The following is a 14,735-nucleotide window of genomic DNA, read 5'->3' as shown; positions in this document are numbered from 1 at the left end:
GCGCTCTTAATTATCCATATGATCAACGCTTAGGCTATTTATCAAGACCATTTTTGAAAATAATTTAATCATCATAGTTCGAGTCTGATTACTGATAATGTATTCATCGAATCTCAAGTATTTTCCGTCTAACACTATTGAATGACCAACTGCCATTACATTTAGATATAGGCACTGTAGCTGTACGCTGCAACAGCTCAATGATCTCTCAGCGAAATACGAAGCAAACATTAATTAGCTCGATAAGCTAATATGAATAACATTGAATTTTTGTGAGAAGTTAACGCGTCGAGGAGTGATACTCTCGACGTGCCAACTGTAAGGTCGAGCATTTATCGCGCAAAGCCCTGCGACGACGTTGCTGAAAATCATCCTTGCAGATTTGATGCTGCTGAGGTGAATTCGGAGGCTGCTGTTGTTGCTGCTGCTGCTGCTGATGTTGTTGTTGAGTTTGTAACAACCAGCATCGCAAACGCGTCGGTGTACCATGACCAACGATCTCGCAGGCCTCTTCTAGGTCGTCACCAAGATCCATTCCTGGACCAGGTCGCTTTAGCCCCTATCAAACCTACGTTACAACATTATCGTTGTGAATCAAACGTATTCCCAACCAAATTTCTAAAATTTTTAAACACCTTCCAGAGCAGAAGATGATTGGTGGAGTCCTCGCGGCCCGCCTGCAGTTCCGCAGATGCCTGAGGTCCTCGGAAATCTTCGTAGCCATCGCCACCCGAGATGACCAGCAGCTTGCCGCGTTCGGTCGTGCTGCTGTTGCTGTTCGTTGCCGAGGCGTTGCTGTGCTGCGACGTCAGCGATTTGCTGCCCTTCAACGAGTAGCGATTTGCCTTGGGTCGAGGCTCGCTCTTAGGTGGACTGGGCATTTCCACGCAGGTCAAAAATCGCACGATTCCGGTGTGTCCGTGTGGAATGCCTGCAACATCGAGGGTGAAATGTGAAAAATAATTCCATCGCAAGTAGTGCGCGAACGACATCGGCATCGAGAATTCCTTCTTTACCTGTGACTACGGGTGCTTGAGACATTCTTTGAGTATTATCTTTGATGAGAGGAATCGGCAGCGTTAAAACTACGCCCGCGCTGGTGCCGATCCACAGGAGATCGTTACAGGCCAAAAGAGACGTTACCCTCAAACAAGCGGCCTTGTGTTGCCTAATTATGTCATCGCAATCTGCAACAAGAGGAATGTCATCGTTAAAATAAATCTCTAAGAACGATTGGGAGTAAGCTGGCGCCTCGCGTCCAATGCATACAAGTTTCTCGCCCGAGTCGATACTTACTAACTAACATACTAGTCACGGCCGGGGCGATATTGACGTCGGCCAGGCACTCGTGGCTCGTGGCGTGATACAGCTTGAGCGAGGCGCTGTTGTGCAGGGCTATCCAGACGCCGAGACTGCCGGAACTCGACATGCACGAGACGGTGCGGCTCGGGTCGTTGGACACGTTGAACGCGTGCTCGATCTCGAGGCTGTACGTATTCAGGATCTTGATGCTGACGTGAGTGGCGCACCACAGCTTGCCGGAGACCGGAAGCATCTTCGTGACGGGTGCGGCGACGCTGCCCACCGTCAGACTCACCGAGTCTGTCGTGTTCCAGCCACCCTCTGATCGTTCGTCATGAAAATTATAATCAAAATTTACAATTGCTTCCCACGTGATGCTCGTTAAGGAGTGGCCGAAGTCAGGTTAAAATGATCATTTTCCAATAAATTAGAAAAAATAAATAAAAAAATAAAAGAAAAAATCTCAGAAAATTTGTTTGAATATTTTAATTTTGGCCAGGCTTCGGTACTACTTCAATCAATGCAACTTACGTTGGTCTCTTGAATACACAATTATGTTACCGTTGGCTAACGAAACGAATACTTTGTTGTCCAAATAACTGAAACGAGATGAATCGAATTAAAATATTGATCAAAAGTTTAGATTGTAAGAATTAAAATGTCACCAACATTATGCAGTAAACGCTGCTGCCATGCTGCAGTTTGATTTTGTTTTTCTTAATTCGTATATTATCGCTGCAATTGTAAACATGAATGCAACCATCTTCGGTGCCGAGCCACATGGTTGGCTGGTTGAATTCTTCGTCGTTCGCTGCGGACGATGAATTTGAGGCATCGCGAGATGCGCTAGGATTGTCGGTGCTTGGAATGTCTTCCGAATCGGAGTCGTCACTACTGGAACTGATAGAAAAGTAAAATACAATTTCAACCAATAGCTTTTGTTTCGTGAAAAATGTTAGATACAAATGTTAATGATTTATTCGAAAATTAAAAAGTTATTACTATAGATTACATAACTAGAAGTTATTAGTATAGGACAAAATGTTAATCCACACACTTGGGTCGCTTTTTTTACATTTTATTCATATACCTGTCAATTTGAATATTTCCACTATTTGTTTTTCTAATAGATTTGCCACCACCACGTCTAATTTTTTTATTTAATAAGCCGCGATTCGTCGGAGCTTTGCGTTGCGATCTACAAATAATACATAAATCTCACAAATAGACCCTTTTTAGAAACTTTAGATCGAAGCTTTATAGAGTTGGCCAGATTCTTGTAGCGAATCGCGATAAAGTAGAGCGAGAAAACTTACACTGAGGTGCAGGCAGGGATACCGGCGACGCAGAGAATACGCGCGCTGCAGACGCCGTTGCACGAGGTCACTTGCGGTGGCTCCGGATTGAGACTCAGCACGCAAACTTGACCGACCAGGCCGTCGCTGTTGCAAACCCATACGTCACGAACACCTTGAGGATTAGCTAGAGTCGGAGCTGCACAAGTGAACTGTAAGCCGGCTCGAGTTTTTCTGATCGGCACTGGACCCACAAATTCTGGAACAGGTCGACGGTCTGTGGAAGCAGCTGCAAAACAATCACATACGTTTTAGGTGAGAAAAGATTACCAAACTTTTTTTTGTTTTTTGTTTTTTCTAATGATCTTACCCAATTTTTGTTTAGCTTCATTAAAGCTCTCTTCCCAGCTCGCTCGCTTATCTGGCCTGGCAAACACTACGGATATGTTTTCCATGCCGTTTCTAAACAAACAATTTTTCTCATTAATGAATAATTTTCGTTTTATTCAACGCGATGATAACTATTAATCGTAGTCGTTAAAATTGTTATACTCACTGCGTGTTGAGTGTTAACTCGAGACAAGCTAATTGCGAATGCGCTGCGTTACGCTCGGCCAATAGCTTTTGCGTCTGTGTCTGCATGTCTTTGATTAACTCCTCCAGTTGTGCTTTGGTACCGTGCAAGGTTGTCGCCAACTCTTGCAGTTGATTGAGCGTTGCACAATCGTCTCGCAAATGATCCACCTCTTGAGCCATGCGTCTCAAATTTTCATCCTTGGCTGCAGAGGGAAAACCGGAGCAAAATAAAAAACGAAGAAGAAAAAAGAAGGTGCGAAGCAAAACTCGAAAATTAATTAAATGAAATTCCGATAGCGCCGGCGATCGAAGGGCGAAGGGCGTTTATTTATACGCACATACCTTTCATAACTTCCAAGTCATCTAATGAAATTCTCATGAGCATCTTGTACTTGTTCGCCTCGAGCAATCCGACTATACTGTTTGGACAAGAGCTCCTATATCGAACGAAGATTAATCAATGTAATTCCATTAGAACGAAAGAAAAAAACGGCGATCGATCTCTATTTACAAGTTGATTAAAATAAAAGAGCATTTCACTTACGTAGATGGCTTTCGAATTGTTCCGCTTCTGCGCTTGATGCTCGTAATGACGAGGAAATCCGAAAAGAGAAAGAGACCCCGCTCCTTGCGCGTCCCTTGGTTCGAAGCGATGCTCACCAAGTCGTGGCGGATGAACGATCTGTCGAATATTTTTAAATATAAAACATACGAGCGATTGCGCGTCGAAGAGAGGAAACGAGTCAGTTACCTATCATTGGTAACGATACCGGCGAGACCCTCGACGAGCGCCTGAACGTCTCTGAGGGTCGACTGCTGCTGCTCCCACTCGAGGGACTCGCGCTCGGTGCAATTGATCTTGACGACGAGCTCGTGCACCTCCTTGAAGGCCGCCGTGAGCAGGTCGTGATCCGGATGCTGGGGCTCGGTGTGCTTCAGCAGGCGCTGTATCAGCAGCTCGTAGCGCGGAATCTTCTGCACGGGCTTGATGAGCAACTGGTCCAGGCCGAGTTTTCCTTTGTGCTCGCGCTCCATCGTCTGCCACCGAGGCGTTATAAATTTCATGATTTGTGTTTACATAATTGCATAGAGCCAAGCGCGGTGCACACATATAACGCGCGTGTGCGGTGGCGTGCGCGCTTGCAAAAACAAAAGCCGAACGGAAATCGGAAACTAAAAATAAAGTCAACTATCGCATAGAAATGATGTTACCTCGAGAAAGCGTTGAAAGCCAGACTTTGCCTGGCTGGCGGCTTTGATGGCCTTCTTAGCCGTCTTCCAATTGTCGAGGAACAGAGTATAAGTCTCGAGTACCTCTGGCTTGGTGAACTGCAACAACAAAGATAAGTTCGATTCATCGGGCGTCGCGGTGCAAAACAAAACGCGCGGCGGCCGTCGCGCTGCTGCAAGGCTCTCTTTACTCTATACGCGACATCGATCTTTCGACGGACTCGGCGAGAAACTTTTCAGCGCTTTGCGAGCAGAGGAAGCGGCAGCGCGAGATGCAGCTCTCGACTAATCGCGAAAGAGGCAAGGCAAAAAAGTTGGCGCGATATGTCTTACCACCTCGAGGAAAATGTCTCCGATTGTTTGCCGCAATTCCCAAGTCTCCAGACGCTTGCGTAATTCCTCCAGAAATACTTCATGGTGACTGAGTATCGCCGGTACCTACGTAGAATAGATAAAAGCAACTTTATATTTATAAATCCTGTACAGTTGCTTATGCAGCTCACGGTACTCTCGCTTCTGCGTTTTCTTTTTTTTTTTTTTCGTTTGTTTTTCGATTCCCTCTCGCGCACACAGCTGCTTTAAATTCGCGCGTTTATCCAAACTACCAAAACAGTCCAAGGGTATATATATCCCCAATCTTTTTCGCGTGTAAGTCGCACGTGTAAAATTTGTAAAAATAAAAACAAAATCGCGTCGTGGGTGGATTTAGTAGCGTAGCGCTCGCATCTTTTACAAATTATACCTCGCTTAAATAAACGGTTACCCCTCGAGCGAAGTTCATCTTGTCCGAATCCACGCAAATAATGTACAAAATCATAATAAACTTAGATGTTTTTGTTTTTATTTTTGTTTTAAATCTGTTAGTTACATGGACAGAATGAAAAAATTTCAACAATTTCACAAGACTCGCGAAATAAAATAAAAGTTTGACACATAAAAATATTATACCTGATAAAATATTTCGTCTACTGTGTTAGAATCCACCAAATTCGCATACTCTGGACTCTTGAGTGGCTGAAGGTATTTCTGAAACACACAATTAGAGCATCAGCGAGTGTATAATGCGCGCCTTTTGTAGTCGATCTATATGCACACAGACGCACCCGTACTTAACGCGTATTGAAGATAAGGAATTTCAAGTATATAGGAGGTGTATAGGCATTGGCCTAATCGCTGCACGTGCGAAGCAACTCAATGAATAGACCCCCGCAATAAGCTCGCGTATCTATTGTATACATATATAATGTATGCCCGCTAAATCATTTGAGAGTGAGAGAGAGAGAGAGAGAGAGATGGCAAAATCGGTGATGCGCTCGTTGGCAGCCTGCCGCATTATAAGAGTATATACAAACGAGCGAATGCCGATGTCAATTTATTTTCATCATCGTCTCGCGTGGACCTGCGCGAGTATACACAAACTTCTAGCGTGTTATAGATCTATATTCAAACGCTCGCGCTACACACTGGAAGCAGTTTATTCTCAAAAAATTACTTCAAGGTTACAACATTTTTTTGTGCATATTCTAGTGTTGAACCGATAAAGAATATATAATAATTAGACGTAAAAATTTTCAAAAATTGCATAAATCAAAACAAACTGGACAAAAGGAACTTTGCAAACACCAAGTGCGACAAAGGACCGAAAGCACAAAGACGCCGTTGGCTCGATACAGTTTCCACTACGTATATGTATACATAATGTACGATCCGCGGTGCATCGTGAGAGCTCAGGGAGCGTGAACGCGCGGGGATTTTTCAATGATTCATTCCCCAGCTATTTTTATACTTCGAATTTCTTCAATTCGATTATAAACGTATTATTGTTTTAGGGGTTAGACGCGATTTTATTTTATTTTTCAAGTCGCGCGATATTTAGCAAAAACATACGAGAAGTTTAGTACTGTTTGTGCTTTCAGATGGATGATCGCATATCTCAGAGAGAAATGCGAAAAACGAATAACTTTCATTGCATTAATGGCCCGGGTGTAAATTTCGGTCATATATCCATCGTAAATTAAGGGAGTCTAACGATGTTGTTATTTCAGTATAACGTTGCTGTTTGACTTTTAATGCTTGAAAAATGTTCCCGCAAATCAAGCTTACAGCTTTCAGTTTTAGCTAAGGTTTCGTTTGATTACAATAAAATAAAATAATATATGAAACATGGAAAAACTTTTCGAGGTGGAAGATTTTTGGTTTTTGAGTTGAAATTATAGACTCCAATCTGCTAAAATTAAAATTTCTTAAAGGGCATGGAACTGAGAGAGGAAAATTCAACGTTTCATCCAAAATCATAAGAAAACTGCTGCACAATTGGTCCAACTCCCTTTCATGCTATTCTTGAATTCGTTTGGCGCACTTGAATCTGACATCGTAAGATGAACGAACGATAAATACTTCGTTGATTCTGTTACATTTGCGTGAATTTATATTTTCCGCTTGCCGATCGGCTCAACTTTTGCTCTCTGGCTTCCCTTGTTGTCGAAAACATATAAAAGCCACAAAATCGTATGGACATAAAATTTATTCAGTTTTTTTTTTTGTTCACTCACGGTCGTTACAAATATGACATATTTGCGATATAAATAAAAAATATATGTACGAATCGGTTCAACTTTCTAACTCTCTGGTGCTTATAAATGCGAAATACCAAAAATCATGAGCTGATCGTGCATCAAATTGGAACACCGTGACCTCGAAATATTTTCTCGTGCACAATGTGTGTAGCGTACGTGTGAGCAATATGTGCAAAACGCGATTACCATCGCAACGTGCAAGGCACTGCTCTTATGCATCTTGAGCGATATAGAATTGTTAGCCATCCAAGTTTGCTTGTCGTCGAAAATCTAGTTTAAAAATCTCAACTCTCTTGTGTCGCAGACGGTAATGTCCGGTGTATCGTCGCCTTGATAAAAATAGAAAGAATCGTCTTTGATTAATCGAAAATACCCGAGACGCATTCTTTATTGCATTTCGCACGAGCCGTTATATACGTATATCCGTACATTTGCAAGCTCCGTGAGAAAGAGAGCAAAACTTTCACGGACTACAAATACAAAAAAAAGTTTTAAAAAATTATTTTCCGCAAGGATGGAGTATTTTCTGGAAGTTACTACTACCGCTATTGCAGCAACCTCGTAATTCGATACGGGCTTTTTTTACACATTACAGACAAACGCAGCAGCAACAGAGGCAAAAGCGTGCTATGCAGAACTGCATAGCCGAAGAGAAGCTGCGAACTTTCAATCGAGGTCTGGGCCACCACGCCTCAAGGCTAAACACGGCTAACGAAGTTTACGAATTTTTCTTCTTTTATTTTCTCATTGCTCTCTCGCTTAAATTAATCCTTTGCGTATTTGCTTGGTTTTTTTACGGACGGGCAAAAGCTTTTACTTTCATTATCTCAGCTATTGCATACACGGATCTCACTTGAAAAAAAACTCACGATCAATTTGGATAATGCAAAACTCGAAAAGTCGAGCAATTTCCACTTGCGAGTCGTGCACACTCGAGCCTGTTTACAAATAAAGGCGTGAGTGCTTATCTATGTACACAATTTGAATTACAGCAAGTATACACGTGTGTGTCGAAGAGACTCGCGCAGGGACATTATTCATAAAACGGTAATAACGTTTCATCGAACGGGTAAAGCGTTCAGCTGGAATCATTAAATTGCAGCTACAGTGTCATCACGTGCGCAGTAATGGATAAACAAGTCTCTCTCTCTCTCTCTTTCGCTTCTGCGTTCGAAAATCTTATTTACTTCACTCGCGTGATGCCTCCACTGCTACAACGCAGTTTTCCACAGTCGCGTATGTATAGGCAAGAGCTTGCTGTTAACCTGTGACGACGTAAAATTTCCGTTTGTTGATTCCAAGCGATACGCGCCGCGCAAATGTCATCTATTTCCTGATAAATAATTCATTTAAAGATACATCTGAAAGCTTTCACGATCATTCCTCGAGCTTATCGAAAATAATGAGGTATCGAACGAACGCACTTCAACTCGAAACTTACAGAGTATACTCTGCAAAGATCGAGTTACAGAGGAGCACAAATGTACTTGATATTTCTTCTTAAGTTTCCTTTTGAGCATATAAGTCAGCTATGATTTCTCCTTTACGTGGAAAATAATTGGCTAAAAAAAGCTCTCTCAAATCTGCCGTACGTAGATCTACAAGATCGTTGACTTTTATTTCTTTTGTCTCGTTTCAATTAAAGTATCCAATCTTAGTGCAATGAAACGTCGTCGAATCATTAATCAATTTTTGCAAATAACGGCTGCAGCGTTGTTTCGGCAGCATATCGTTTCGCAGCCAGCTTTATTCGAGTCTTTTATATATTTCAGCCGAGCCACGCGATAGCGTGTTGGCCGACGTTCAGTAAATCATGGGAATATTGTCGCTCGAGAAGAGCTCTTATTCGGCTGAATTGGGTTTTTAGTTTTAAACTGACTTTCATTGGTGCATGCATCCATTGTTTCTACGCGCGTGCCTCGAAATTTAACAATAAACTTCTTCTTTTCGTAACGTACAAAGTTTGAACTTTTACGAGCTTGCAGCTCTGGCAGAATCATTTTAATGGCCATTTCAAACCTTGTGTGTTGATAAGCAATGGAAAATTTGCTTGGATTACTTACATGGACCAATGTTTGTAGCGCTTCGACGTACGAACGTTCCGTTTCGTAAAGCTCAACGACGACGTGAGTTCGTGTATCCTGCAATGAAAAAAATCATGACATAAATCTAGAACTTAAAGCGCTATTTGATAGAAATAAAAATAATTTGGAAATTTTGGAGTTTTATATGATGTGTGAATATTAAACGTAATTTCATTAAATAATAATGGATAGTAGGAGCAACAATTAGTTGGTGGCATTACGTGTTGGACAAATAATAACCAAGTATGAACCAGCTATATACGCAAAAGAAAGTTTATGAAAAAAAGCATCGCCAATACATACACAGAGTCACAAAATACAATTGACGAAAATTTCTCATTCGAAAATTAACGATTTTCGTTGTCGTCGTCAACGTAGTTGTCGTAGACAGCCGCACGTTTGTATCGAATCCGCACGTTGTAGGCACGTAAATACGCTGTATACGCGAATAACGAGGGGAAGAGAGAAAGAGAGACGGACTGAGACACGTCAAGCCACGAGACACACGTGCACGCGCCACTACACACTTGCAAAATGAAGTGAGCTAGACGATTTTAACATGTAGCTGTGTGTATACGACGGAGAGGAAAACGTGACCACTCCACGTGCCTCAAAGTGCAGTACTACATTTTGTCGAGCGTCTCTCTCTCTCTCTCTCTCTCTCTCTATTTTACTATACTATTTCAGTCTGTGTTTGTGTGATTGTGCGTGAGCAGTTCTTGTCTGTATGTAATTTTGAAATTATTCCATGACGTTTTGCAGTTATTTAAAATAATGATTACAGTCAAATTACATAATTAAAAGTTCACGTTAACTTCAAAATATATAATATACAATAATTAATTGCAAAAAAGAATCGTGGATTCAAACGGAAACTGTGACCGACAGGTCCTAATGAATTCAAATGAATAAAAATAAACGTGATGTATACACGACATCGAAAAAAGAAACGGTGAATTAAAAGCAAATCAGTGATGTTTTTTTTACTACCCACCGAATCCTTCGACGACTGTCTGCCATCTTCGCTGTCTACGGATAGCTGACTCGTAAAAAATCGGTGCTCAACACTCATCATCTTTTCTATTTATTGCAGGGCTTTTGTATAGGTCTCAGAAAAGCCACTGAACTCACAATTCAACGAGTACTAAGTTTTACACACTTTGTTGATTAACTTGTTATGTTTAAAATCGCATTTTTATAATGTTCATGAGATATTTTAGAATTGATGATTTTTGTTTTAACTGATCAGTTATTTAGCTTGATCTGTAAAAGCAATCTCCGACTTCATAGTGCCCAAGTATATACATGTTTTCTGTCAAATCAAAATTTCAAATAACTTTCAATGAGTTTGATATCGTATTTGCTTTCATTATATAAGTAGCATAATAATTTTGAAAATTCAAGGAAAGAAATTTTTTGAAGTAAAATTTATTTGATTTAAATGAATAAATTTAAAACTATCCAATGTATGCACAATGCATGCAAATAAACGATTTTATAACGACATTCACAACATAATTAAAAAGATTCTACTAGAATTTTATTGTTAATTTTCGATCTTCTTATTGTATAAAAACGTTTGTACACAAGAAATATTGTTGTGTTTGTTATGTTTGTTACAGTAACAAATATTTTTGGTTAACGGTAAAATGAAAAGTAGATCCTACTTGAAAATGTTGATCCGAATGTCATGCCACATTTCGCAGTTGCATATTGATTGATTTCAACGGCATATAAATTATGCAAGTGTCGCATACGCATGATGATCTGAAAGACGTGCGTATGGCTTGTATAATCATATGCGAATCAAACCTTTTGTTCAATCGCACATAACAACAAGAGCACAACTTTTTCATCTCTCGCGGTCCGTGCAATATAAGAAAAAATGGCGAGATCCGCTTCATCGTCGCGCCGCGCGCTTTTATACATGAAACTCGCGTTATGCCACAAATTGCGCGTCGCGTAATAAATAAAAGTTTACGCGCTTATAGTATAGCACAGAAACTGTATACGCGGTATGCGGAAGCTCCCCCGTAAACACGAGGCTCGACCCCTGGCGCCTGCTTCCTCCTTCTCCTCCTCCTCCTTCCTCTTGCGCACTTTTCAAGTTCAAGACAAGGATATGCGAGCGAAAGATGCAGCGTGCGCTGCCACCGTACTAGTGCTGATGTACCATACTATCACCATCGAGTCTGTTCAGCAAGAAAATTACAACAAGCGCACGTGGAATGAAAGTTCGATTATTGTACACCCGAGTCAGCGAGACGTCGATAATATTTGTTGTGCAGCTTTCTCTCTTCTAATGCAAACGCAATGCTTTTATTTTATACAGAACGTGCAGTTTATCGAACAAAGACAAAAAAGCCCGCAAGACGGTGTTGATCGCACGAGGGCGAAAGAAAACTTTGTCACGGGCAGCTTGTAATGCGCGCGTGGAAGACAATTTCTCCACTCAAATAATATGTGCATATTTTTATTATGCATATCCAGAAATTGATTGAAAGGTACGTGCTCGTGATTGCTCATCATTGATACGGATAGCTGTAGCCTTTCGGACTTTTTTCGCCGGTCCGCGCTAAAATTTTTCGATATGCAAGCACTACACAATGAACTTTAAATGGAACTATAGATTCTGAAGGATGCAACGTGTATCTGACTCAAGGTCGATTAATGTCACTCTCGGTTAGCCAAAGCACTTAATGTTATATTTATGTCAACTCGATACATCGATCAACTATATAGATGTCTGTAATATATGACCGATTAGCGCATTTGTCGAGGAGAACGTCAAAATATAATTGTAATCTCGAAAATTCACGCAATTTAAATAAAAAAAATGTCGTTACTTTGATAGAGTATGACGACCAATCTCTCAAGCTCTGAAAAATGAGCTGTATACTTACAGTCATGCTTCTCTAATAGATTAATTCAGATTAAATGGGCTTAATCATATGACAAGTTTGAAAAGTTTAAAAAATATATATACTAATGTAGGTGTTCGTATTGTATTTTCAATTTTATCAAAATTGTTGTAAAACACCTTAAGTTTGGTTTACGTTTTCTCGTTAACATACTTTCTTAGTCTTCCTTTTTCACAAAGTCGTTTTAAATTTAGTCTCGTAAAGATTTAGCGTTAGGTCCAGCAATGTAAGGGAGCTTTTCCTCGCTTAGTATTTGGCGCTGATTACAAAGCCTCTGGCAAATTTTTCACCAACGCTATTTGCAGATCATTGTTAAATAAGATTATTGTTAATCCATATGTCTCGAAATATTACATAGTATAGACTTTTTGATGCTATTGCCTAAGTCATTTCTAAATTAAAACTCCACAAGGCAAAGATTATGTTGTACTTTTAATGTTAGATGAAAATAAACCACTGTTTACTTTTGGATAATGCAAAAAAATCTTGTCAGCTTTATTCAGTACAAAAGACAGAGAAACTCGCTGTTCGGTTGTCAATAAGCAAAAAGTTCTCGCACATTGTGTGAATTGATTTTCGCTCGAAGCCCATTGAATTTTCTCTCCAGGAAGCATATAAATACATCGTAACAGAGCGTAGGAGATTACTGAAAATCTGTAATGCTTATGCAACTTTTATTGAAATTCAAAGTGACTACTAGGCTCGCTCGCATCGCGCTTATATTATGAATAGTCATTACGTTCCGATCGTCCATTGCTAAGTTCATCGAGTTATAAATATAAGGCAGTTTATTCCCGATGAATATGTTTCTATCGTCGCTCTGCGTAAGTAAAATCGTCTGCGTTCGGGTTGCAACTACTACCCTATATATGTGTAGTGCATTTTATTACCATAATTAAAAATTATATAAATACATTACGCGAGCGCGCTCGACGCCTGGGCTTCGTTTGCTCGTTAGCAATAAAAATGCAAAGATGAATGTATAAAAAAGGAAAAATCCAAAGAGAAAACGCATCCTTGGATCGAGAGAGAGAGAGAGAGAGAAAATTATTCCAAACATGATCACGCTGCTCTTATAGCATCGTCTGCCGTCTGGTATGCATTACTCATACGTGTAAGTACGCACACGCGCTCTCACGTAAAAGCACAGGAAAGCAGCAGCTTCCTTCCGAGCTTCGACCTCGCGCGCGCTAGCTCGCTGCCTGGCTGCATATGTATCTTTGGACTTTTCTCCACTCTCTCTCTCTCTCTCTCTTTCTCTCTCATTCAGACTGTCCGTGAAAAAAAAATCAAGGAATCGTCCTTGGATTACGGATTAAGGGGCAAGGCTCTGCAAGGCCATTTCGCATTATTGCTGCGGTTTGTCTTCCGCATCTTCTCCTCGTTATATCGCACGCAAAGTCTAATAATTATCAAGGATTAAAAATATTGTGACTATTATCATGTAATTTTAGGAGACATCGTTATCGAAAAAAATTACATAAGTATATGGAAGTCAATTGATGAGCTGTCATGCAATGATCATTATAATATAATCCTATTTACTAAACACTGATCGACGAATTTTGTTATAATATTCTCAAGGCTGAATGAGAGAGTACAAAGAAAAATATAGCTTTTAATGTTTTTGAGTATCACGTGCTTATTCTGAATATGAAAATCATATATCTCGTAAAAAAATGCTTCTCAAGTTTACTGTAAAAATGTTTCAATCATCAGTTCCGTATGTACAACGCATTGTCGATTCAAAAATAAAAGCGCTTCGTGTTTATTGACACGGATTTCTTTATTGTAAAGCTATAATATCTATTTTCCTTCAAGCTCTACATATTGAGTTTTTTTTTTATACTTACAAGGCATAATGAAAAAACTATTCAAAAAGCCACACGACGAGATTACACGTCGGGTTCGCTTGACTATTAATAGATTACGCTAACTCTGCATTATACGATTTAGTGCAAAGTCTATCGGATTCGTTGACATGTGCGAGGTCTGAGCACTTTTATCATTATTTTCTCCCATTATACAAGTGAACAATCGGTGTTCAAGGCTATCATAATTGTACGCATTCAAAAGTAAATTAGCCCCAAAAAACGTAACGCTGCCCGAGTTATTTCGTAAAAAAAACCAACTCATGGCTGCAATAAGTGAAACCAAACAAAGTGAGAGATCTACTTATTTGAAACTCGCTTTCACTACATTTTATAATGCAGCGCTCGATATTTTGGTGCGTTAGCCAGGCAGATGTGCACTTCGCTGCTTTCAACGCTTGGAATAAACTCGTATTTTTCTTATAAATAAACATTTGATAAATAAGGATAACAAGTTTTCCGAGCCGCTTTTAATTTTATATCGGAAAATTCCTAGTTTAAGTGATTTTTTTATGTTTAACATTGTTTCGAAATTGAAGAAACTTGCATGAGAGTAAGTGATTTGGATAAAAATTTCGGAATGATTAATTACGAATGCACGATTCACCTTGTAGTAAAAACGTTTTTAATTTACTAAAAATAAATAATGAAAATTCACTGGAGCTTTGAAATAGGGAAAAATTCTTATAAAAGACAGAATAATGTTTTATAAAATACTCTTCACAAAAAACTCTAGAGATCAACATCATTTTGACGAAGTAAATCTAATTTAACAGAATTTTATATCAACAAGTGTCACGAATGAGGGTTTTTCTTGATAGTCATACCAACGTTTTAAAACGCAAACTAACAGATATGTTCCATTACTTTTTTTGAATTA

General features: G+C 39.8%; 1 protein-coding gene across 8 annotated transcripts in view; it reads right to left on the bottom strand.

Annotated features, from left to right (window-relative positions):
- Positions 1–477: 477 nt before the first annotated feature.
- The window catches only part of LOC106650230 (rho guanine nucleotide exchange factor 17), a 34,668-nt gene continuing 20,410 nt past the window's right edge, over positions 478–14,735 (bottom strand). For 6 of the 8 annotated variants that reach the window (XM_023461570.1, XM_014368152.2, XM_023461571.1 and 3 more), the window contains 17 exons: positions 9,043–9,120; positions 5,352–5,429; positions 4,737–4,841; positions 4,386–4,502; positions 3,925–4,211; positions 3,718–3,855; positions 3,516–3,610; positions 3,154–3,376; positions 2,968–3,059; positions 2,619–2,886; positions 2,393–2,500; positions 1,972–2,202; positions 1,834–1,901; positions 1,297–1,623; positions 1,017–1,190; positions 636–931; positions 478–568 (listed from right to left, as the gene is read on the bottom strand). In XM_023461570.1, coding sequence (XP_023317338.1) covers positions 563–568; positions 636–931; positions 1,017–1,190; positions 1,297–1,623; positions 1,834–1,901; positions 1,972–2,202; positions 2,393–2,500; positions 2,619–2,886; positions 2,968–3,059; positions 3,154–3,376; positions 3,516–3,610; positions 3,718–3,855; positions 3,925–4,211; positions 4,386–4,502; positions 4,737–4,841; positions 5,352–5,429; positions 9,043–9,120 — 2,691 coding nt within the window. In that variant the 3' untranslated portion in view covers positions 478–562. The remainder of the gene's footprint in view (positions 569–635; positions 932–1,016; positions 1,191–1,296; positions 1,624–1,833; positions 1,902–1,971; positions 2,203–2,392; positions 2,501–2,618; positions 2,887–2,967; positions 3,060–3,153; positions 3,377–3,515; positions 3,611–3,717; positions 3,856–3,924; positions 4,212–4,385; positions 4,503–4,736; positions 4,842–5,351; positions 5,430–9,042; positions 9,121–14,735) is intronic. The other 2 variants (XM_023461572.1, XM_023461573.1) reach the window with 2 other exon arrangements.

The sequence above is a fragment of the Trichogramma pretiosum genome, unplaced genomic scaffold (assembly GCF_000599845.2).
Source record: "Trichogramma pretiosum strain Unisexual culture from Peru unplaced genomic scaffold, Tpre_2.0 scaffold4, whole genome shotgun sequence".
NCBI classification, from domain to species: Eukaryota; Metazoa; Arthropoda; class Insecta; order Hymenoptera; family Trichogrammatidae; genus Trichogramma; species Trichogramma pretiosum.
This window is presented reverse-complemented; position numbering and strand designations above follow the sequence as displayed.